The sequence below is a fragment of the Oncorhynchus clarkii genome, chromosome 28, assembly GCF_045791955.1.
Source record: "Oncorhynchus clarkii lewisi isolate Uvic-CL-2024 chromosome 28, UVic_Ocla_1.0, whole genome shotgun sequence".
Taxonomy (NCBI): Eukaryota; Metazoa; Chordata; class Actinopteri; order Salmoniformes; family Salmonidae; genus Oncorhynchus; species Oncorhynchus clarkii.
In genome coordinates, this window is record NC_092174.1 from 16,070,271 (window position 1) to 16,094,139 (window position 23,869).

Here is a 23,869-nt window from a genome sequence, read left to right on the forward strand (position 1 = left end):
GGCCCTGTGGGTAGGCATTTTAGCCAGTACACTTCTTGGGCTTCAGACAGTGTGGTCATCGGCAGGAGAGGCATCCTCATCATTCTTACTGGGTGATCAGGTGTTGAAGTGGGAGGGTTGGTTGTAATCTTGCTGCTCCTGCTGCATGTGGCTAGATTCTGGGTGGTTGTATGCTGGCTGTTGCTGATGCATGGGTGTGGGTCCTGGTTGCTGATGTTGCAGAGGTGGGTTTCCCCCACTTCCTCTTGCTCTCCATTGCTGTTGCTGCGGGGAGAGTGGTTTCATGCAATCTCTGGCAAAATGACCGGGAATTCCGCAGTTAAAACACTGGTAGTTTCCCCCTCTGTGTTGTCCAGTGTAGGGACCCCGTCGAGCCCATACTGGGTGTTGTTGTTGCAGGATATACTGCTGTGGGGGAGGGTATTGGGGTGGTTGGACCCCCCTAGTGGCCGTGAGTGAGGCTGCCTGCTGTTGGATCATCTGAGAGACAGTCTGGGCCACTATTTGGTAGATGTCTGTTTTGGTTCCCGGCTCCTTCGTTTCTTCCGCCACCATCTGTTTCTTAGGTTTTTCTCCTTGTTGTGCTTCCTTCAATTGGAGTTTCAGGAGTTGTACCTGGAGGGACTGCACCTGGCTCTCAGCACCCCCTCTTTCCTTGTTGTGCTGGGTCACATGGTGGTGCACATGCGTATTGAATTGGGTCAGAGGAAGTGCAATCAACCCTACCGTTCCTCTGAGTTTGGTTTTAACATCTCCAGGACACCCGTTGACCACCATTTCCTTCCACATGCTGAGTGTGGTATCAGTGTGATCGAATGGTTCTTCGTGGACCGATCTCCATGTGGTCTTAGCCCTGTCCAGGTATGCTGCAGGTGGCATGGTTTCTTTCTGTAGGGTATGCTCTCCGTAGAACTTCCCATAATCTGGTACGGAAGTGGTCTATGGGCAGTGTTGGGGCCCGCCATCCAAGGTCAGCTGCTGTCATGAGGGCCTTCATGGTTCCGTGGTCGGTGGCTCTTGCTAGAAGTGCTTTCATGTCTCCTAGGCAGAGTTGCAGGCCTGACGTAAGTGTCTGCAGTTGAAGTAGCCACGCTGAAGCTCCTCCATGTAGGCTAGGCATCTGTCCCATCAGTGTTGTTAAATCAGTCATTTTCCAGGGCTGGTACTGCACAGTGTGTGCATCACCTGGTGTCGGTCGCAGGGGGTACTGTCCTGCCATCTCCTGCTCTCGCTCTCTTCTATCAGCAATTCTGGAGGACCGACGGAGTGTTTCGGACCCCATTGATTCGGTAACTTTGGTTACTGTTCCTCTCATTATGCCTTCCACACGGTAGGCTCCCTCTCTGTTGTTATCTTGGTTAGCTATTAGCTCCCTGAGTTCCTTAGCTCGAGCTATTGATGATTTCAGCAGCTCCTGCATCTTAGTCACGTTTGGAGCTCCCATCGGAGCTGGGGTGAGCACCATGTCAATTTCTTCTTCGTTTTCGATATCCATGTTCTGATGACAGTCCTCCCTATCCTGTCTGATAGAAGTGGTTTGAATCTAATCTTGTTTGTAGGTGTCCTCTGGTTTCAGAGGTGAGAGAGTTCATAGAGGAGCATTGCGGCCTCCGTTCCTGGGGGAGGTCTCCTGCTCCTGGAATCCCAGTTTCGAACTGTTCACATACCATATGGCCAGCCGTTATCCCCAGTGTAATTTCCCCTTTTAACTCCCCTTGGTCTATTCTCAGAACTGGAGCCTGTATTGTGGGAGGTGCCCTGGGCAGGAATGGGTTGTGTGACGGGCTCCGGTGATTTTGTCCCTTTGAGTATGGCGGGGGCTGAACTGCCTCCATTGTCAATTGTGGATATAGTGAGGGAGAAGCGGCCACAGGGGGAGCCGTGGGCAAGTTCTCAGGCGGAGCATTAACATCCCCCGATGCCACAATAGCCACGCACATCATGTCTGGTGTGTTTTTGGGTAGCACCCTCCTACTCTCCTGTATGGCCCATGTACCTATCTTGAGCTCCACCTCCGCTTTCTCTCTCTCTCTTGTACCTACTTTTTTGAACCTGTGTATCTTGTTTCTCTCCGCCTCACTCGCTTTTGCATGCTCTACTGCGTCCTCTAATTCTGTCTGCATATCTTGGAGTTTCCCCCCTGTAGGGGGTCCTCCGCTAAAATAACCTGCTTGTGTCCATTTTATCCGTAATCCTTTCCACACTTTCTCCACTTTCCCATACTGTTCTTTACCTCCCGCTCTATCAATCATACTCTGATCTAAATATTCATTGAATTTTTGTTTGGGCGTGGTGGCTGCAGACATTTTATCTAGTTCGTCTGATAATGTGTATAATGCGTTATTTAGGTATATTCAATCCTTACTATGTGGTGTTTATTTCTATCGTTGTATGCTTAGCCCGTCCCTGGTCGAGACCAGGGATGTACTGCTGTACTGGCTATGGCTTATCTCTTCCACCCCCACCCTCGCATACAAAGGGGGTTATCAGTATGTGACGCCCGCCACGTGTGTGTTTCTCCGGTATTTTATTTGAATTTGTTCAGCGATTCGTTTAGGTATTTTCTAGAAATGATTCGGCGATTTCCTTTTGGAACAATATATCAGTGAATATATGCGGTTCTATAACTATTTTCAGAGTAATTCTAGCTCTGTAGGAAATATAGATAGAATTTCTAGACAACTAAGAGTTGTTCAGTGAATTATTTAAATACTTTCTGTAAACAATTCAGTAACTTCCTTTATGAACTTATATCAGTAAATTTGAGCGATTCTATAGCAATTGTCAGAATAATTCTATATCTTTAGGAAATATGGATAGAATAGAAAAACCCAAAAATCAGTGTGTAGCTTTTAGCGTCTGTCAAACAAAGTCTGTACTAAGCTCGGCGGCTTATTTAAATACTTTCTAGAAACAATTCAGTAAGTTCCTTTATGAACTTATATCAGTAAATTCCAGCGATTCTATAGCAATTGTCAGAATAATTTTAAACTTTAGGCAATATCAACAGGAATGAAAAAAAGCGAAAATCAGTATTCCAGCCCGGCTGCTGTCAATCAAAGTTGCACGGCCATTCGATACTAAGGTGGCTTTGTCTATCAGCACGTGTGCCTAATAGCCCAGTTACGTATCCCAACCTACTCCGCGACAAACGTTTCTTTCAATTTAATTTCCCCCATCTCCAAATCATGGAATGTCAACTCTGGTTCATATTATGTTTATTGTTTGATGTGCAATAGCCACATCATTCCCGATCTCTGTCTTGTGGAAGGCCAAACTTACATATCCTATATCTATTCGACTACACCTCTAACATAACCAATTAAACAGTTTACAACTTATTCAATAGGATCTTTTACATGCAGATTCAGTCGATCTATTAATTAACTACACCTCTAAACACAACCAATTAAACAGTTTAGAACTTATAGGATCTTTTACATGCATACTACACTTCTAAACACAACCAATTAAACAGTAAGCACTTATTTAATAGGATCTTTTACATGCATACTACACTTCTAAACACAACCAATTAAACAGTAAGCACTCATTTAATAGGATCTTTTACGTGCATACTTATTCGATCTCATAATAGGCCAATTGATAAAAAAAAATAAAAATAAAAAAAAAAATAAAAATGAGCAAAACAAGATCTCCCCGATCAATGTCTTAGGTTCTTATGTAAAAATTTGGCACCGATTCATACTCACGCCCAGTACTTTCTGATCAAAATTTGGTTTAGGCTATAATACAATATGCAGATTTAGATAAAACAGGCTCTGCTCACCTTATATAGAGCGCTCCGATCAGATTTCCTGAGGCAAGATGAATGGCTGGGGAAGTCACTCTTCCGTCTGATTTTTTAGCCGTGATCAGTCTCGTCCTCTCACACTAACTTATAATAGATCGAATTCAAGAATAACCAAACTCTGCTACCAAGTTCTGTTAGTGTTTAAATACTGGAGAGTTGAGACCAAATAACGGACGCTGGACAGAGTGGATTTCAGTTGTAACAAAAGACAGTTTTAATGAGTCAGAGATATCTTGTCCCGCAGTTTTACGTGCATGGACCTAGTTCACATAACTCGGCAAGGAGCCAGGTGAAAAAGAGACCTTATACTACGGTTACATTCATTTTTATACATAGAATAAAGTAGGTGGAGTCTTGTCGTTTCGGTCTTCTTGACTGGTCGGAGGGTTGGAGGCGGGCCTTGCTCTAGCCAGAGTGGGCCCCATTGGTGCACAGCAAAAGTCCTTTGCTCTTGGGACCGGCCAGTAGAGGGAGATGAGATGTGTGTTTCTACAAGGAAGAGGGGGTCAGTCTTATGGCTGGGTGTATGTGTTCTTACGACGGAATGTCTTTGTTTATATGAGCTATGTGTATGAATATTTATATAACAGTAGTGCTAACTATTGTAAGTTGTGATAGTAGTGCTAACTACTGTAAGCAGGGCTAGTACTGCTAACTACTATACGTGGTGCTAGTAGTGCTAACTACTGTAAGTGGTGCTCAGTAGTGCTAGTAGTGCTAATTACTGTAAGAAGTGCTAACTATTGTAAGTAGTGCTAACTATTGTAAGTAGTGCTAGTAGTACTAACTATTGTAAGTAGTGCTGGTACTACTAACTACTGTAAGTGGTGCTAGTAGTCCTAGTAGTGGTAACTACTGTAATTAGTTCTAGTAGTGCTAACTACTGTAAGTAGTGTTACAGTAGTAGTGATAGTAGTGCTAACTCCTGTAAGCAAGACTAGTAATGCTAACTACTGTAAGCAGGCTATTAGTGTAGCAGTGCTACAGTAGTAGTGCTAGTAGTGCTAATTACTGCAAGTAGTGCTACAGTAGTAGTGCTAGTGGTGCTAACTACTGTAAGTAGTGCTACAGTAGTAGTGCTAGTAGTGCTAATTACTGCAAGTAGTGCTACAGTAGTAGTGCTAGTAGTGCTAACTACTATAAGTAGTTCTACAGTAATAGTGCTAGTAGTGCTAATTACTGTAAGTAGTGCTACAGTAGTAGTGCTAACTATTGTAAGTAGTGCTAGTAGTGTTTACTACTGTAAGTAGTGCTAGTAGTGCTACAGTAGTAGTGCTAAATTCTGTAAGTAGTTATACAGTAATAGTGCTAGTAGTGCTAACTACTGTAAGTAGTGCTAGTAGTACTAACTATTGTAAGTAGTGCTAACTACTGTAACTAGTGCTAACTATTGTAAGTAGTGCTAGTAGTGCTATCTACTGTAAGTGGTGCTAAGTAGTGCTAGTACTACTAACTACTGTAAGTAGTGCTAACTATTGTAAGTAGTGCTAGTAGTGCTAACTACTGTAAGTAGTGCTAGTAGTGCTAACTATTGTAAGTAGTGCTAACTATTGTAAGTAGTGCTAACTATTGTAAGGGAACACCCCCCTGAAATGGACAGAAATGAATAGGATCACATTGGCACCGTACGAAACATATACACAATGTACAATACCACTCAATTGGACAACGTTTCATTCAAAGTTGATTGCAAATGCCATGTGGCAATTGCCAAGTGTAACACTGCAAAAATCCAATAGATGGCGAGTGCGCTCCACCGTAATTTTTCATATTGCAAATGTAACACAAGTCAAGACCCAAGAGTAAAACGTATCACCCCCTTAAAAAGTGCTTTCTGGACCGTTTTTCGAAATTCTTTCAATTTTTTTTGTCAACTACACATGTATAAGAACTGTATGAACACACTTTTGTCAAATTTTAGTATCATTATTAGTTTTATTTTTTTCTTGTCTATAAGGCATATGTTTGGTCCATTTGCAAGATGATTTCATAGGAAGTCAAAAGTCGAAACTGTGAAAAGAAAATAAAAAACTTAGCACCCCCTTAAAAAAGTGTTTTCTGGACCATTTTTCGAAATTCTTTAGATTTTTTGTCACTTACACATGTATAAGAACTGTATGAACATACTTTTGTCATATTTTATTATCATAAAAAAAAATGTTTTACTTGTCCATAAGGCATATGTTTTGTCCATTTGCAATATGATTTCATAGGAAGTCGAAGTCAAAAGTCACTTTTTTTGTTGCCAAATGCCATAAGAAATGTACAAATGCATTGTGAAAGATTTGAAAGTGCCAAATCAGGATGTTATGTCTATTTGCCATGTATGATCAATGGAAGTCGGTTTGCAAACCCAAAAGTCAGTGAACCATGTCTCAAAGGCATTTATACTGCCCAAATGATATATATAGCACTATGTTAAGCCATGAATCAACCTAGATGGTCTATTTGTCATGTATACTGAGGGAGAAGTGGGACGTCCAAAATGACAAGGGGCGCCCCCTATTGGATGGGCACGGGTGGGGGCTGCTCCCTACCCAACCGTGGACCCCTTGCTACCCTGTAATGGCATTAAAAAACATTTTAAAATTGTGCTCCTGGTAACCCATTCCAATCACCAGGTGCACGACTGTCCATTTGCAATATGTTTCAATGGGCAGTTACCATCACGAATTTGACATGGTCAAAAATTCTGCAGAAATGCAAAATTGACTGGCCTGATGAACTCGGGATGGCCAGGCAGTGCTAGTGGTACCTCTCCATCGCTCGATGGTGACATGAGAGAAGTGGGACTCGTTTTTTAACGTTTTTTGAAAAATGTCCAAAATCCTCTCCATCTCTCATTGGTGTTGATTTCAGAATGTCATTTTGGTGATTTTACCTCACTGTTTAAACATATTGCAAATGGACAAAAGTCAGCCAGTAAGTCACCGTCCATCAGTAAATTAGATCTCATTCTGACACCCAACTGACACCACACCCACTTCTCCAACTCGTTTAGAGGCCAACTATCACATATTTCAGAGCAGGCCCAAAATTCCTTCTGCCTTCTGTTCAACCCATAATAAAAACATAAACCACGTAGTTACGTTCTAGCTGCGGGTCCAGTTCTGATATTATATGTAGGCCTAGCTGAGGCAACCCCGAATCCCAAGTTTCGGCTCGATAGGTCATTTGGAGCCCGAGTAGCGACCTTAATTGGTGTTGAAAATCCAAATTTTCCGGGCATTACTACAGGGTCCTTGAATGAGCTATTGGACAGAAACGTTAGGGTCAGTCTCTATGGGCCGAGGCGGTTTCAATGCACCTCGTCGTGCGACTCTGGGACATTTCTAAATGTCGTCATTTTCGTGATGTCAAAATGAATTGAAGTTATTGCAAATGTACGAGGCTGTTTCTCCTTCTGAGAACCTTCAGAGCCACATAACTCACAGTGCAATCTCGACTTAAGCTCTAGAACAGGTTTCTAAAGTTTTGGAGCTCTAGTTCTAACGGTTCTTTGATAGTTTGAACAAAGGTAACTATTACAGGCTCTGTCTGTCACTGAGCCCCACACTGTGTCACTTCATCCTTGCTGTGTGGGTGTGTGAGTTATTCTTGGAAATTTGATTGGATGAATGACTGATTTACAGTTCATGAGTGTTGCCTAATCACACATGAAGTTTTGGAAAGATCTGACTTTTTTAACCCTTCGAAACAGCCCCTTTGACCCCAATTATGGCACTTCCGGTTGGCACAGGAAGCTAAAAGTAAACACATATCCTCATTGGGGTAGGCTTTTACGGAATCCTGAGTTTTAAGTCTATATATTAAGAACTGGCTGATTTACACAGGGTTGAATGCACTATTTCTATCTAACTGCAGGTTGGGCATGGCAAATACACTTTTAGGGTGATTTTAACCACTTCCGGTTGCTTCAGGAACCTTAGAATCGACACAGGTAGACCTCATAGTGGCCTGATGGATTGTCATCGAAGACAGGTTCATAAGGCATTCATAACCCACATAGGCTACAGGTTGAATTTAGAGGAGCAGGCAATGTATTTCTATGGGGAGAGATGTCATTGCAAACTATGAGATGAAAAAAAACAGTTTCACTGTTAAGGGTTAATGCCACATGGTCAAGGTTTGCACAGATCGGGAGGACCTCATGAACGTTCCTGAGGTCAAATTGTGCTTCTAACCTTAACGGTTCTCTCTCTGTCTCCCAAAAGCACTTGAAATTTAGGTCCAGGCTTCATTTTGGGCCTTCTTTTTTTTGACACTGCACTCAGACCAAGCGAGCTACGGTCAAGGTGGGCATCTCGTTGAACTCGGCACAGCCTAGAGATAATGGTAATGCCATTGCAGGCTCTGAGTGTCTTTAACTTCTTGACCATACTTGAGACGCAGACGTCTCAAGTATGCCCCTGGAAATGCAAATGCGCTACGCTAAATGCTAAATGTACTCGTTACAACTCAATCTTTGATCAAAATTCACAAGCAGGGTATTGAATTAAAGCTACACTCGTTGTGAACCTAGCCAGCAAGTCAGATTTTTAAAATGCTTTTCGGCGAAAGCATGAGAAGCTATTATCCGATAGCATGCACCCCCCAAAATGCCAGCACGACACGTAAACAACAGATTTTGCGGTAGCCGGCGCTACCCAAAACGCAGAAATAAAATATAAAACATTCATTACCTTTGACGAGCTTCTTTCTTGGCACTCCTATATGCCCCATAAACATCACTATTGGGTCTTTTTTTCGTTTAAATCGGTCCATATATACCCAAAATAGCTTTGTATGGAAGCTGTGTCATTCAGAAAAAAACATCGTTTTTAAACGCTGCGTAATTTTTTTAAATTAAAAAAGTCGACGATAAACTTTCACAAAACACTTCGAAATCCTTTTGTAATCCAACTTTAGGTATTAGTAAACGTTTATAATCTATCAAAATGATTACAGGGCGATGTATTTTCAATAGGTCTTCGCTTGCAAATCAATGGCTGCTAATGTCTTCATCAACTACATCCGGGTCAAGACTGGGAAAATGGATGCCAGATAGATGGATTTTCCAACAATTAATTCAATTGAAAATGACGACAATGGCGACATCGTGTGGAATTTGTATGAATTGCAGGCAGGTCGATATTAAATTCTGTTCTCTTTTAACAACTCGTGGAAGTGACTTATGGAAATTATTTTTAGCTTTCAGAGAGCAGTTTTTCTTGCGTTTTTCAATGAAACACACGATCTGTTATAGTCACAGCCGTGATTTAACCAGTTTTATAAACTTCAGAGTGTTTTCTATCCACACATACTAATCATATGCATATACTATATTCCTGGCATGAGTAGCAGGACGCTGAAAAGTTGCGCGATTTTTAACAGAATTTTCGAAAAAGGAGGGGGTAGAAGTAAGAGGTTTTAAGCACCGCACTTTTTCACTCCATCCTTGCTGTGTGTGTGAGAGAGCTTTTCTTTGACATTTGTTGGGAGAAATTACAGATTTACAGCTCATGAGGGTTGCTTAATCACACATAAGAAGTTTTGAAAAGATCTGACCTTTTTAACCCTTCGAAACTGCACCTATGACACCATTTTAAGGCACTTCTGGTTGACACAGGAAGCTGAAAGTGAACACATATCCTCCTTGTGGTAGGCACTTATAGAATTTTGAGTTTTAAGTCTTTATGTTAAGAATTGACTTATTTACAGAGGGTTAAATTACTTAAAAAATATTTGTCTGAACACGCTGCAACTGGATCTGTAACTTTTTGGGGAAATTATTATTTTTTTTTAACATCACCAATTGTACAATGTACGATTTCTCTTAAATTACGATAGATAAATGGCTGGTTCTTTTTTCCCTGACACCGTAGGTTTATGTACTTTGACGTGAAGGGGTCAAATTAGTGCTCTATTTTAGTTTTTGACCTTTAATCCCAGAAAAATGGCAATAACTCAAAAAGTGTTGAGGCCTCGATGCCATCTTGTTTGGGACCAACTCCCCATTATGCCAAACCTATGCTCACCAAGTTTCGTCTTTTTGGGAAAAAAAAATAAAATAATTTAACATCACCAATTGTACAATGTACGATTTCTCTTAAATTACAATAGATAAATGGCTGGTTATTTTTTCCCTGACACCGTATATTTATGTACTTTGACGTGAAGGGGTCAAATTAGTGCTCTATTTTAGTTTTTGACCTTTAATCCCAGAAAAATGGCCATAACTCAAAAAGTGTTGAGGCCTCGATGCCATCTTGTTTGGGACCAACTCCCCATTATGCCAAACCTATGCTCACCAAGTTTCGTCTTCGAAGTCTTTTCCTTTTAGGAGAAAAGGCCACGTTGTGATTGGTGATGTGTTGTACATTTGCGATATGATTCCATTCGCCCTCTGGCGGGATTTACAGGGACAGCGAAAAAATGAAAACATTTGAACATTTTATAAAATGGAAACCGAATGTCTGAGAGACTTCGTTTGATGACTTCCCGGACGTCTAGTAAGGGACCGTACATTTGCAATATGGAGTTTCTCATCAACCATATGGCAAATGTCAAAATGTTCCCTTCAGGTATGTAAGTAGTGCTAACTATTGTAAGTAGTGCTAGTAGTGCTAACAACTATACGTGGTGCAAAGTAGTGCTAGTACTACTAACTACTGTAAGTAGTAGTGCTGGTAGTACTAACTACTGTACGTTGTGCTAACTGCTGTAAGTAGTTCTAACTAATGTAAGTATTGCTGGTACTACTAACTACTGTAAGTAGTTCTAACTACTGTAAGTGGTGCTGGTAGTGCTAGTAGTGCTCACTACTGTAAGTAGTGCTAGAGTAGTAGTGATAGTAGTGCTAACTATTGTAAGTAGTGCTAGTCGTGCTAACTACTGTAAGTAGTGCTACAGTAATAGTGCTAGTAGTGCTAACTACTGTAAGTAGTGCTACAGTAGTAGTGCTAGTAGTGCTAACTATTGTAAGTAGTGCTAGTAGTGCTAACTATTGTAAGTAGTGCTACAGTAGTAGTGCTAGTAGTGCTAACTATTGTTAGTAGTGCTAACTACTGTAAGTAGTGCTACAGTAGTAGGGCTAGTAGTGTTAACTACTGTAAGTAGTTATACAGTAATAGTGCTAGTAGTGCTAACTACTGTAAGTAGTGCTACAGTCGTAGTGCTAACTACTGTAAGTAGTTATACAGTAATAGTGCTAGGAGTGCTAACTACTGTAAGTAGTGCTACAGTAGTAGTGCTAGTAGTGCTAACTACTGTAAGTAGTTATACAGTAATAGTGCTAGCTACTGTAAGTAGTGCATTAGGGCTAGTAGTTTTAACGACAGTAAGTGTTGTTGGTGTTTGTGTTGTGTGAGATGTTAAAGAGATCACACACAATTCTGTATTGTTTCGTCATGTATAAGGTGGCTAAGTACTGGGTTTAGAGTTTTCAATTCAGAAGGGGAAGTTTCAGTACTGGAGAGTAAGAGTTTAGAGGACAAAGTTTCATTCCGAAGTTGAGTTCAACTGTCATTTTGACATTGTAGTTTTTGTCCCTAAATATTCAACCAAATATTTTTCTCACTTTCTCCCTCTATTCTCCCTTTCTCTCCTTCTTACTCTCCCCGTTCTCTCCTTCTTACTCTCCCCTTTCTCTCCTTCTTACTCTCCCCTTTCTCTCCTTCTTACTCTCCCCTTTCTCTCCTTCTTACTCTCCCCTTTCTCTCCCCTTTCTCTCCTTCTTACTCTCCCCTTTCTCTCCCGTTCTCTCTACTCTCAGGTGTTTCAGGCCTGTGGGAACCTGAGGGAGGGAGGAACCAGCAACATTGGGTTGGAGGAGGTGAAGAAGAGGGGGAAGGTTACAGTGCAGGACAGCCCAACCTCTGGGGCCAGACTGGAGAAACTGGTCAGTGATACTGTCGATAGCTCTCTCTCTCTCTCTCTCTCTCTCTCTCTCTCTCTCTCTCTCTCTCTCTCTCTCTCTCTCTCTCTCTCTCATTTCTCAGTCACTTGAGATATGATACTGTTCCTGTTTAGTCATGTTTATTCTTACTCTGTGAAGAATGCATAAATAGCAAAGCTACAGTCAAGAATGCAGTGAGTCAGATGCATATCAAATGTGAGGGAATGGAAACAAGCATCATTGTTTTCCTACAATAAACAAACTGTTTGTTGCTAATACAGAAGCTGTCTGCAGAAAATGTAAATGCTTGAACAAACTTGATATCGAATAGCTTTTGATAGCAGTTTCCAGTACACAGGTTGTTTTCATTAGGCACCAAAAGAAAGAAAAGGGACTGAAACAGGGAGGGTCTACCTGAACTTGTCCAATAAGAAATGCACATTTTAATTTTCCATTGCAAAACGTTTTGCCACTGTATGTACTAATGACATAATGTCATGGTCCCCAGGTTTCTGATGTGTCGAGAAGGCTGAGGGACATGCAGTCCTACTGGGTCTCGTTACCCAGCACCCTTTGCAGCGACAGGGTGGCCACCAGGGCCCAGGGCGACGACAAGTGCTGGAACGGGATGGCTCGTGCCAGGTATGACCTTAAACCACGTCTGTGTGTGTGTGTGCGCGCAAGCATGCTATATGTGTGTGTATACTGTATGTATATGTGTGAGTGAGTGTGCATGCTTTCGGGTTTCTCTGCGTGTGTGAGTATTTGAGTGCCCACCAGTCACCCTCTCTCCTTGTCGCCCAGGTACCTTCCAGAGGTGATGGGTGACGGCCTGGCTAGTCAGATCAACAACCCTGAGGTAGAGATCGACATCACCAAGCCAGACATGACTATACGCCAACAGATCATGCAGCTCAAGATCATGACCAATCGCCTCAGAAACGCTTTCAATGGCAACGATGTAGACTTTCAGGACACCAGTGAGTACAGACCTAGGATCAGCTAATAAAATGTGAATACTGATTCAGGTACAACATCCTCCAGCTATGAAAGAGATTGTGTCATGTTGTCATCATACGACTGCCTGGAAATATTTGATATGCTGTTTTAATTGTCTTCAGCTTGTTGTTTTGCGTAGAAAATAAATTGTCCCTTTTATAGCTATTCTGAAAGCTATTGTTCTACACGGTAAAGGAGGCCTAGAGAAAGAGAGAATATTTAACCGTGAAGAGCTCACTTGCCTACTTCTGTGACGTGTGTTTGATTTAAATAGACAGTGCAATTTCAGTTTTTATAGGATTGAGCTGGAATTAAGTTACAGAGAAAAGAACTTGGCCTAAATTGTGATGCCGTTTCTAATAATTGAGGGCAGATTTTTGTGCTGCATTATGTCAGTCTTTTTTCCTTGAACCCGAGTGCCCTCTTCCTGCTTCTGAGGTGTCTATCAAATGCCTGATTTAAATGCTGTTTGTAGTTACTAGGAATTATAACAGGATAAGGTATTAGAGAATGAAGTATTCTACATGTACAAATAGGGCTGCAAACGGTAAAGCACCTTTCAGCCAGCAGAGCTTGCATGTATTATCAACTATTTAAAGAGCAATTCCACCACTTTTTTAACTCATATTCATTATCTCCAGCACAATATCAGTGTCTTGATATTTGTATGTTCTTTTTTTTTTTTTTTTACTCTGTTTATTAAGTTTTGAACATACACACACACAGACAAGACAAAGCAATATAAATAATATACTCAACTAGAAAAAATAATAATACAAATAAAATAAAAAATACAAAGAAAAATACAAAGAAAAAAAATAGCTTTAAAGATACCATACTTTAGACAAGTTAAACACACCGGGCAGAAGGCTACAGAGGTTAAAGGGGCAATCTATAGTACAGGGACAGGGCAAACATCTCACCATTGTTCAAGGGATAAGGGTGGAGAAATGCAACCACTCACAGAGAGTCATGGCCACAGACCGACCATCCACTGGACAAAAAAAAGTTTACAATGCTTTAAAATAAAAAATGATTATTCATGTAGGCGTGAACAAAATGTAAAAATAACTGGGAAAAACAAGCTCACACTTCAGTCTCTGCCTGGGCAAGATGAACAAGGCATCTGCGGACCACAATCAATAAGCACATGGATCTTAATGCCCCCCCCCCCCCCCCCCCAGCAAAAAACACAGAGAGAAACTCCAACCCTTAAGTCACAGACTTATTTTAGTATTAATTGGAATGCCATCAGAGGATGGACTGTTTAAAGTATTACCGGAATGGAGCCCAAGCCTCATCAAACAGTTTGGGGTTCCCACGTGAATTGAATTTAATTTTTTCTACTTTCAGAGAGCACAACACATCCCTCACCCAATATTTTTAAGATGGGGGAGCTGCCATCTTCCAGTTCTGTAGTATTAGCCGTCTAGCTAAAAGAGTTGTACAAGCAACAGTGTCCGACTGGATTCTTGATAGGGGGGTACCCATGGGCAGTACTCCAAAAAGGGCTGTAAGGGGAGACGGCTCTATAACAGTGTCATATATATCAGAGAAACATTTAAATATTAATTCCCAGAAACCTGACAGTTTATGACAGCCCCAAAACATATGCAACAGTGTGGCTGGTTCCACCTTACATCTGACACAGGTAGGATCAAAATCAGAGAATATTCTTCCAAGTTTGGCCCCCGACCAGTGGATACGGTGAACCACCTTGAATTGAATGAGGCTGTGTCTAGTGCTAAAAGAGGACGAGTGCACCCTGTGCAGTACAGATTCCCAGACGTCTTCCCCAAGTTCCTCCCCCAAATCCTTTTCCCATCGAGTCTTTAAAGGCACCAAAGAAGGGTTCTGTAAGTCATTAATGATTGCATATACATCTGAAATTGCGCCCCTAGGAAGCTTGTTCAGCTCCAAGATGCTCTCTATAGCTGTATTCGCAGGCCTATTGGGAAATCCAGGTGTGTTAGCCCTGACAAAGTTTCTAGTCTGGAGATAGCGGAAAAAGTGGGATTGGGGGAGATTGAACTTTTCCTGCAGCTGAGAAAAAGAGGCAAATGTACCATCAAAGAATAATTGGGCTAGCGAGGAAAGGCCTAGTGAGTGCCAAATGCCAAAAGCCCCATCATTCAAAGATGGAGGAAATAAAATGTTCTGATTGATTGGGCCTGATAGAGAAAAGCCTCGGAGGCTAAAGGCTAAACGGAACTGATTCCAAATTTTAAGAGACTGCTTTACAATTGGGTTGGCACACCTTTTGCCTAGGGACACTGGGAGAGACGAGCACAGCACAGAGGAAAGTGCTGCAGGTTTACACGATTCAGACTCCATCTGGACCCAGAGTGGTCTAGGGCCAGTAGGATCAGTCTGCAGCCAGTACAGAACGGCTCTAAAATTTGCAGCCCAATAGTATGTCTGAAAATTTGGTAGAGCTACACCCCCCAATGACCTAGGCTTCTGTAGATGTTTTCTACCAATCCGTGGTACCTTGCCATCCCAAATAAAATGCATGAATGTTTGATCCAGTGAAATAAAAAAAGATTTTGGAATAAAAATGGGTAAACATTGAAATAAATATAAAAATTTGGGCAACACATTCATTTTAATGACATTAATCCTTCCGATAAGAGAAAGGGGTAGCGAATTCCAAAAAGTAAAAGATTGTTTCAATCTGTCTGCTAGAGCAACAAAGTTTTCCTGAAACAAATTTGAATATTTCCTTGTCACTTTTACTCCCAAGTAAGTGAATTGATCCTGGACAATCCTAAACTGAGAACTTGTGAAAGAGCACTTTAAAGCAGCCTTGTTTACCGGAAAAAGCTCACTCTTGCCTAGATTCAGCTTGTACCCTGAGATTGATCCAAACTTTTTAAGAACAGATAGGGCACGTGGCAATGAGGTATCGGGATTGGAGATAAACAAAAGGAGGTCGTCAGCATATAGCGAGACTTTCTGTTCCCAGCCCGCCCTGATTATGCCTTGAATGGCATCATCAGAGCGTAGTGCAATGGCGAGAGGCTCGATTGCCAAAGCAAACAACAAGGGGGAGAGTGGGCAACCCTGTCTGGATCCACGGTGCAAGGGAAAATAGTCAGAGGACAAGTTATTAGTCCGTACCGAAGCCATGGGGGAAAAATAAAGAATCTTTATCCACGCAATGAATTTGGGGCCAAAGCCAAATCTATAAAGGGCAGCTGTTAGGTAATCCCACTCAACGCGGTCAAACGCTTTTTCGGCATCAAGTGAGACCACCACCTCCGGGTCCCCCGACGCTGGGGAGTACAGTATATTCATAAGGCGCCTAATATTGAAAAATAAATGCCTATTTCTCACAAAGCCAGTCTGGTCAGAGTGTATTACCTGGTGTAGCGAGCCTTCCATACGGATGGCTAAAAGCTTAGCTAGGATTTTGTAATCACAGTTTAAAAGCGAGATTGGGCGATAGGATCCACAATCCAGGGGGTCTTTGTTTTTCTTTAGTAGTAATGAAATTGAAGCCTGATAAAGACTAGGCGGCAGCTTTGAAGTATTGAGGCACTCTGCAAATAGTCGGGACAAGAATGGGCAAAGCAGACCAGAAAACGTCCTGTAAAATTCGGTTGGAAAACCGTCCGGACCCGGTGATTTACCACTTTTCATTGCGGACACTGCTGTTGCAATCTCCTCAAGCGTAAATTCTTCTTCTAGACAGTCATGGGAGTCTGTATCAATTGAAGGCATATTCAAGCCATTAAAGAAGGAGTCAATCAGCAAAGGGTCTTGAGGGGATTCAGAGGTGTATAGTGCAGAGTAAAATTGTTTAAATTGATCATTGATCTCTTTATGTATAACTGTGGTGGCACCAGACGGGGTCCTTATTTGTGGGATTAGCCGTGAGGCCTCAGATTTACGGATCTGATGTGCAAGGAGTTTACTGGCCTTGTCGCCTTGTTCATAGACTTTGTATCGAGCTCGCAAGAGTAACTGTTCAGCTTGCCTGGTAGAAAGCTCATCAAATTCAGATTGGAGTAGTTGGCGCTCTTTATGCAGATCAGAGGAAGGATCCGTAGCATACTTCTCATCCAATGTGGCTATGGACTCGCTCAGGTCCCGAAGTCGCTGGGAGCGAACTCTGTTTTGGTTGGCTGTATAAGAAATAATTTGGCCACGTAGGTATGCTTTGAGAGACTCCCATATGGTAGAGCAGGACATACCTGGTGTTGAATTCGTTTCTAGGAATAAGGCAATTTCAGAAGAAATGAAATTGACAAACTCCTTATCTGAGAGTAAAATGGGGTTGAGACGCCATTGATAACACCTAGGAGGTCGCTGGGGAAACTCTAGTTCAAGCACTAATGGTGAATGGTCAGAGATAACAATACTCTCGTAAGTACACTGCCGAAGGTTAGGCAGAAGTTTTTTGTCCAAAAAGAAGTAATCAATCCGGGAGTATGTTTGATGAACATGAGAATAAAAGGAATACTGTCTATCTGTAGGATGTAGGAAACGCCAGGCCTCAAACATAGCATATTTCTGAAGAAAGGATTGAATAAGTAGGGCACATTTAGATGGGCCTGTATTTGTTTGTGAGGACTTGTCCAGAACTGGGGACATTTTACAGTTGAAATCCCCCCCTAAAATCAACAAATGAGAATCTAAATTGGGAATAGCAGACAGAAAGGAAGAAATGAAACTTGTGTCATCCCAATTGGGAGCATAAACACTAGCCAAAACAAGAGGGGTAGAAAACAGTTCACCAGTTACTATGACGTATCGTCCCTTAGGATCAGCAATAACCTCAGAAGCTACAAAGGGAGTAGCTTTATCAACCAGAATAGCAGCACCTCTTGATTTACTATGAAAGTTTGAGTGGAACACTTGGCCAACCCAGTCCTTACGCATCCTAAAATGCTCACCAGTCCTCAAGTGAGTCTCTTGTAGAAATGCAATATTTGCATTCAAACCCTTTAAGTGTGTCAACACCCTCTTACGCTTCACCGGGTTGTTAACCCCTTTGGTATTCCAAGAAATGTACTTGATCGTATTATTTCGGCCCCTCTGGGCATTCCCGTTATTCAACCCTGTCATTAGAGCATAGAATGGAAAAGCAATGAGCGCCCAAAACCCCCAGAATAACTTGTCTCAGAGTAATAATGTACGGTGGTAAATGTTTGGAAAAAGTACAGAAAAAAAAACAGAAAAAAAACTAAAAAGACAGAATGACAACATTAGAACTGAACAATTCAACCTGCCCCCCCACCCCCTCCCCCCATCCCAGACAATACCTCCCCAAATGAGGTACAAGCCTAAATAGAACATGTTCTCTTCGCACAGTATGTCTGTGAGAGTGCGGTCTTAAACCTAAACCCACAGTCCCGCTCTTTAAAGTCGCGTTTTGTTAGTGGATCAAGCAGCAAAAAGAAAGATTTGTATGTATTTTTTTCAACAAAAAAAACAAAAAAAAAAAAAAAAGGCGAATCCCTTGTGCAAACGGAATGACAAAAGCACCACTTGTAGATGTATATAATTGTATTCCCCGTCTTATAACAGGCATTGAGAGAGAAAATAAATAAAATGTATAAAGGCTCTCAGCCAAAAATCTAATTTGAAGTAAGGAAATCGTAGTTAGACAATCAAAAATAATAGTAATTATAATAGTAGTCTAGTTGAAGCTGAGACAGCTTACAACCAATACCAAAAAACTACGTGTGCGCAACGTTGAACGTTTTCTGGGCATAAATGACGCTCAAAACTTTTAAAATTAAAGTGAGGCCCCAGAAACCGTGTAGCCTCGGGAGACATTTACTGTTTACTGGGTCAATGCAAACGGATGCAGTAAACAAATAACCCAAACTATTTTGAGTCACTGAGACAATGTGTAAACAAACTAAATAGGTGAGCGAGATAAGGCATGCACACTAGATAATCAAAACATTAGATCACATCAAATAAGCCTGAATAGTTTCACCAACTATACAAGACTAGCCTGTTATATCTAAACATAATTGTACCACAAGTGGGGTACTTACAATCCACACTGTGAGCATATTCAAGACTTCTTGATGTGACGTTGAATGTGAGCCATAGCCTCATCCGGAGATTCCAATGTGTGGTCTTTACCCTCATGAGATATCCATAAACGGGCCGGGAATCGCAGTCCATACTTCACACTTGGATGGTCTCGAAGTAGTCGTTTGGCCTGTCCGAAAGCTGCGCGCTGCCTGGAAACAGTGGGGGAGTAGTCCTGGTAAATGGAAAAGCTCTGTCCTTGAAAGCTCAGAGTGGTATTGCGGGCTCTTCGGAGGATCTCCATCTTCTCATGAAAAAAGTGCACTCGAAGAATTATGTCACGGGGCCTCTCCCCATCCCGGGGCTTTGGGCGCAGCGACCGGTGGGCTCGATCAATCAGGGGCTTTTCATCTAAGGCAAGAACATCCTTCAGCAGCCCTGAAACGAAATCTGTGGCGCGATGCATTTCCGCGGACTCTGGGACTGATACAAGTCTCAGATTATTACGGCGAGAGAATCCCTCTAAACTCACACAGCTCTCCCTCACCTTTTTCAAATCCGCAGCTAGGCGTTTAACTTCAGTCTCCAGGGAAGTAGTTAAATCGGAGACATTAGTAGCGGAGGCCTCCAGTGCTGTAATCGTTGTAGTGTGTGACGCAGTTGTTGTTTTGAGTAATGTAATTGCCGGAACAGTCTCGTTACGCAGGATGGTTAAATCTGCTTTTAAAGTATCAGAAACCTCCTGTATTCTGGCCTCAATCGTAGCAACCACCTGTGTTTTCATTTCAACTATCTCAGAGCGTAGTAGTTTGATGGCCTCGAGAATGTTCATTTCAGCGCAGCCAGGCCAAGCCGCGCCCCCGGGTAAAGACTCAGGAGAGGGCGGTGATGAGAGCGGGTCTTGTAGGCCGGGTTTTCTCAAAGTCATGCTCTTGGCCTTATGTTTGGTCGACATGCTGACGTTCGGAAGCAAAGTAGTCTTGGTTTTTACGGAAAGGGATCACCAAATTAATATTTGAAAATAAATACGGTTCTGCTGCAGAATTCACATAAACTTTAAGAATACCACGGGAGCAAACGGAGAACACGTCAGTCACACATGGCGTCCCCTACCATCCCCTGATATTTGTATGTTCTGTGGTTAAAAAGGTAAGAAAGGTCCTTAAAAAGTGGGATTAAATGTAAAAAAACAGGGATTTTCGAAACCTGTAACAAGATTCTTCACATGTAGACACTGGTATGGTGCTGGGACATTATGAATGTAAGATTGAAAAGAGGTGGTATTGCCCTTTTGACTTAGTGCTTACTGGCACATAAGGCAGAGACATTTTCTTGCTATACCATACAGATCAGATTCTTTCTCTAAAAAATGTATTTTCTTTTTCTGCTCTGTCCCCAGGTGATGATGTCAGTGGTTCAGGAAGTGGCATGTGCGCTGACGATAACTGTGCTCGGGGCCCACGCCTCATGGCCCCAAACACAGACAGACCCAAACTCTATGCCTACCCCCCGGAGAACAAGAAGGTCGTGAAAGCCTCAGCCAACCACAATCTCCCCTTCATCGCCCTCTACCTGCTCTCATTGGTCACGTTGTTGCTCCGGCGGTAATTGACAGGGGATTCCAGGGGATTCCACCAATCGGGACTGAGTTTGGTACATGGGGGGCAGGACGAGGGGTGGGAGGAGAGGCGAGGAGACGATGTCGGGGGTTTACCTAGTTAATTTGCCAAAATAAAACTAAAATAAGGAAAAATACTTCCTTTTGGTCTCAGATCAGAACAAAATGGAGTAATGAGTATTATATTATTCATAGATTTTGGGGTTCTGTTCTTGTCTTTTATTTTACGTTATACGGCACCACTACAGCTGGTCTTTTCACATTTTTCTTTAGTTTTGCTTTCTGGTGTTTGGGTGCTCTAACATATCTGTACTGAAGACATGTTAAGAGTCAGTCTATAGACCATAGCGATATAGAGGATGTAAGTCTTGGTTGACACTGTGTAGGGGGGGGGGGACTTTTCAGCCACGTTGAGCCAAACATTTGTTTTCCCACTCTTTTAAACAGTCTTTATGTCTGAGGACATAATTTATTAAAAACAGAATATTAAACCCCCTGGAGCATCTTTGGGGCAAAAAAGTGTTTCTACCCCAAACTCAAGTGAAATAAAGTATTGATGAGTTTTAAGGAGGATAAGCTGGCCCCAGGGGTTTTGGTAAGACCCTGAAAACATCTTAGCGTTAAACCCACACAACATCACAGGGCACAACAGTGAGAAAATGAAAGCGCTTTGCATCAGCAGTTTTTTTCCCCTCCTCAGCTTGGTAATGTAAGCTGTAATATTAGTCGTGATCATATTCACAACGACTTGATCCTCTGCTGTGGGAGTAACATAACCCTTCCATCCCTCTATCCATCTTTCCTCCCATCCCTCCACCCCTCGTTCTATCTCTCCCAAAGCAGATATGTTTCTCTAGGCTTTAGTTGGATTGGGGAATTTGTTGGAAACGTAAAACATATTTGTGTCAATGTGACCACAGTAGTCCTCAGTATCGACACTATATTGGCAGTATATGGTAGAACCTGTATTTAGGTTGACGTTTGTGCTCTACCTTACAGAAAGAAGGGAAACTAGGAGAGGGCTGGGTGTGTGTTTGTTCTGTCTTCTGGTAATGGAGCTCAGTTAACATTATAATGTGTTACTTTGTAGCTAAAGATTGAGTTGTTATGGTACCAATGACCAATATTTTCAGACTGAGCCAGTCAGCTACAGTGGAGGGGTTATACTGCACTCGAACCACATGTTGCAAAGCAGACTGTTTGCATGTCTGAACGACTGCTTCTTTGCTTGGACTAGTTGACTTAGCGATTGGAACTCCGTGACGCTGACTTTTTCTCGTGTTTGTCTCCAACCCCCCCCCCCCCCCCCCTCTCTCTGTCTTTTCCGTTGCGTCCCAGCTCCCTTCCGTCTTATCTCCCACGTTCTTCTCCCTCTTCTCCCTCACACTCCCACCTCTCTTTTATCTCCCCCTCCCAGGCTGTCCTTCATGGCATACTATTCATTCGCAAATGACGACCTTCTGTGCTCTCTGAAGCTTTGACGTGACAGCGTGGCTTCCTGACAATGACACAGTGCTTCATTCTACTGCAAACGTGTGTGGTCGCTTGACAAAGAAGGTGTATTTGGGCTTATTCGACAAGATGGAAACGGATAGAAACGTTTGGCAATAAGAACTGATTCCGTGTTTTACTCCACATGATATTGAAAGCATTGAACAGCCATAGATTCTTACACAATGTTGCGGACATTTCCATTAGACTGAATGGGCCCCCTGAGGGCCAGATGGAGAGGTTTTGATACGGACTGTGCTCGTCAATAGCCAACATCGAAAGTGCGATGGATGAGGAGATTGGGGAGAGTTAGGGCTCCAGAGATATGGTCACACACTATAATTGAGGGTCTTCAGTCTATGGCTGTACACCAGAACCGGGGAAGCTAAGCGACCCGTCCGCTAGGCCTGTGCTTCGGCTTCTGAGGCAGAAAATGCGGAGAATTCAGGAGGAACACACAGGAAATAACATGACCCCATTCAGAACCATAGAGTTCAGAGCACTCACGCAGGAGGACTGCAGCTGTTATCAAAGCCGGTCCTGGCGGAGTCAGGAGTTTTTGCATCCAGGTTTTCCTTCCAGCCTTCACACAATTCTATTCCATTGATCTGATATGCACTTCATTATTCAATCAATTGGCTCAATTGAACAGAATTAAGTAAAGGTTGGGTGAAAACCTAAGAGTCCTCTCGGACTGACTATGAACCTTGGTCTCGGAACACATGTATTGAATAGGTGAAAACGCCTAGAAACAAGCATTATGATAGTGACACTGGGTAGTGATCTGATGAACAGGTTATTATGTGAGTAGGCATAGGGTTCCCTGGAGCGTACCATGTGAACTGCCCGTGGCTACCCCACAGTGACATTCCAATGCAAAAACACAGTTAACCACTCACTGACGCCGACTTCACTCACTTTTAATGGCCACGCCTCTCAATGCCACTGAACAAAATTTGCACAGCACCCCCCCTCCCCCAGCACCCTTCATCCCCCTCTCCTGTCCTCCTCTAACCCCTCTCCCGCTCTCGTCTGTATAATTCTAAATCCCCCCTCTTTATAAACGCTGCACTTTTATGACGTAAGAGGCCTAGGAAGTCGATAAGATGGTATTGTCTGCACAAAGACTGAGATCAGAGATCACAAGATGACGGATCGATAGGTGAGTCGACACTCCATAAACGTCTATCGATGAGTGTTTGTGTATGCAGATAAATATGGACCACTGAGATGGCTGCAGTTTGAGACGGGTGAAATAGCATAATGTATAACTTGAACCTGGGCTCAACTACTATTTGAAATCTTTCAAACACTTTGTGTTTGCTCTACCCTGCCTTTGTGTTTGCAGATGGGTGGGGGTTGCAGTTTTGGGACTATTCTATTGGTCCATTAAGCCAGGCCAGCTCAATCAAGCACAGATAAAGTATTTGAAATCATTTCAAATAGTATTCGAACCCAGGTCTGATATAACCAGGGGTCCTGGACATGTTTATTTCCCCTTTATGAGTTGAATGTGGCAGGCATTTCTGAAAGGTGCCAATTTGAAAGAAAATCATTGGAATTAAATTTTTAATTTTTTGGGTTCTATTTGTTTTCAGAAAAAAAAACCTATGGAGATTTTGTGTTTATGGTGACGATAGATGCAAGAAAAAAAACAGGTTGAATAAATATGTGTAATTTGCTGTTGTTTGTTCCTGGAACCTTGTGTCAATTATATGCCTTGTAAGATTTTAAAGATGCCCTGTGTCATGTTCATTTTGTGGTGGGTGTTTGTGTGATTGATGAACGAATGAATTAACTTTATCAACCCGCAGAAGGGAAATTCCAAGACAGGACAAACCGACAGGAGAGCAGTCGAGGAGAGAAAAGCAGGGTTCACACAGACACAACAAAAATCTGTATGTTTAATAGGCAACAATGCATTTTATTCTGGGCTTTTTTTGAGGGAGTTTGCCAGCCTCACTCTAAACTATACTGAACAAAAATATAAATGCAACATGTAAAGTGTTGGTCCCATGTTTCATGAGCTGAAATAAAAGAGAAGAAATTTCCATAAGCACAAAAAGCTTATTTCTGTCAA

At 42.2% G+C, this 23,869-nt stretch overlaps 1 protein-coding gene across 1 annotated transcript in view; it reads left to right on the forward strand.

Annotated features, from left to right (window-relative positions):
- The window catches only part of LOC139387616 (glypican-1-like), a 123,845-nt gene extending 100,321 nt beyond the window's left edge, over positions 1–23,524 (forward strand). Inside the window, exons 8-11 of the mRNA XM_071133990.1 lie at positions 11,568–11,693; positions 12,199–12,332; positions 12,495–12,670; positions 20,080–23,524. Of these exons, the coding sequence (XP_070990091.1) occupies positions 11,568–11,693; positions 12,199–12,332; positions 12,495–12,670; positions 20,080–20,288 (645 nt within the window). The 3' untranslated portion in view covers positions 20,289–23,524. The remainder of the gene's footprint in view (positions 1–11,567; positions 11,694–12,198; positions 12,333–12,494; positions 12,671–20,079) is intronic.
- The last annotated feature ends 345 nt before the right edge of the window (positions 23,525–23,869 follow it).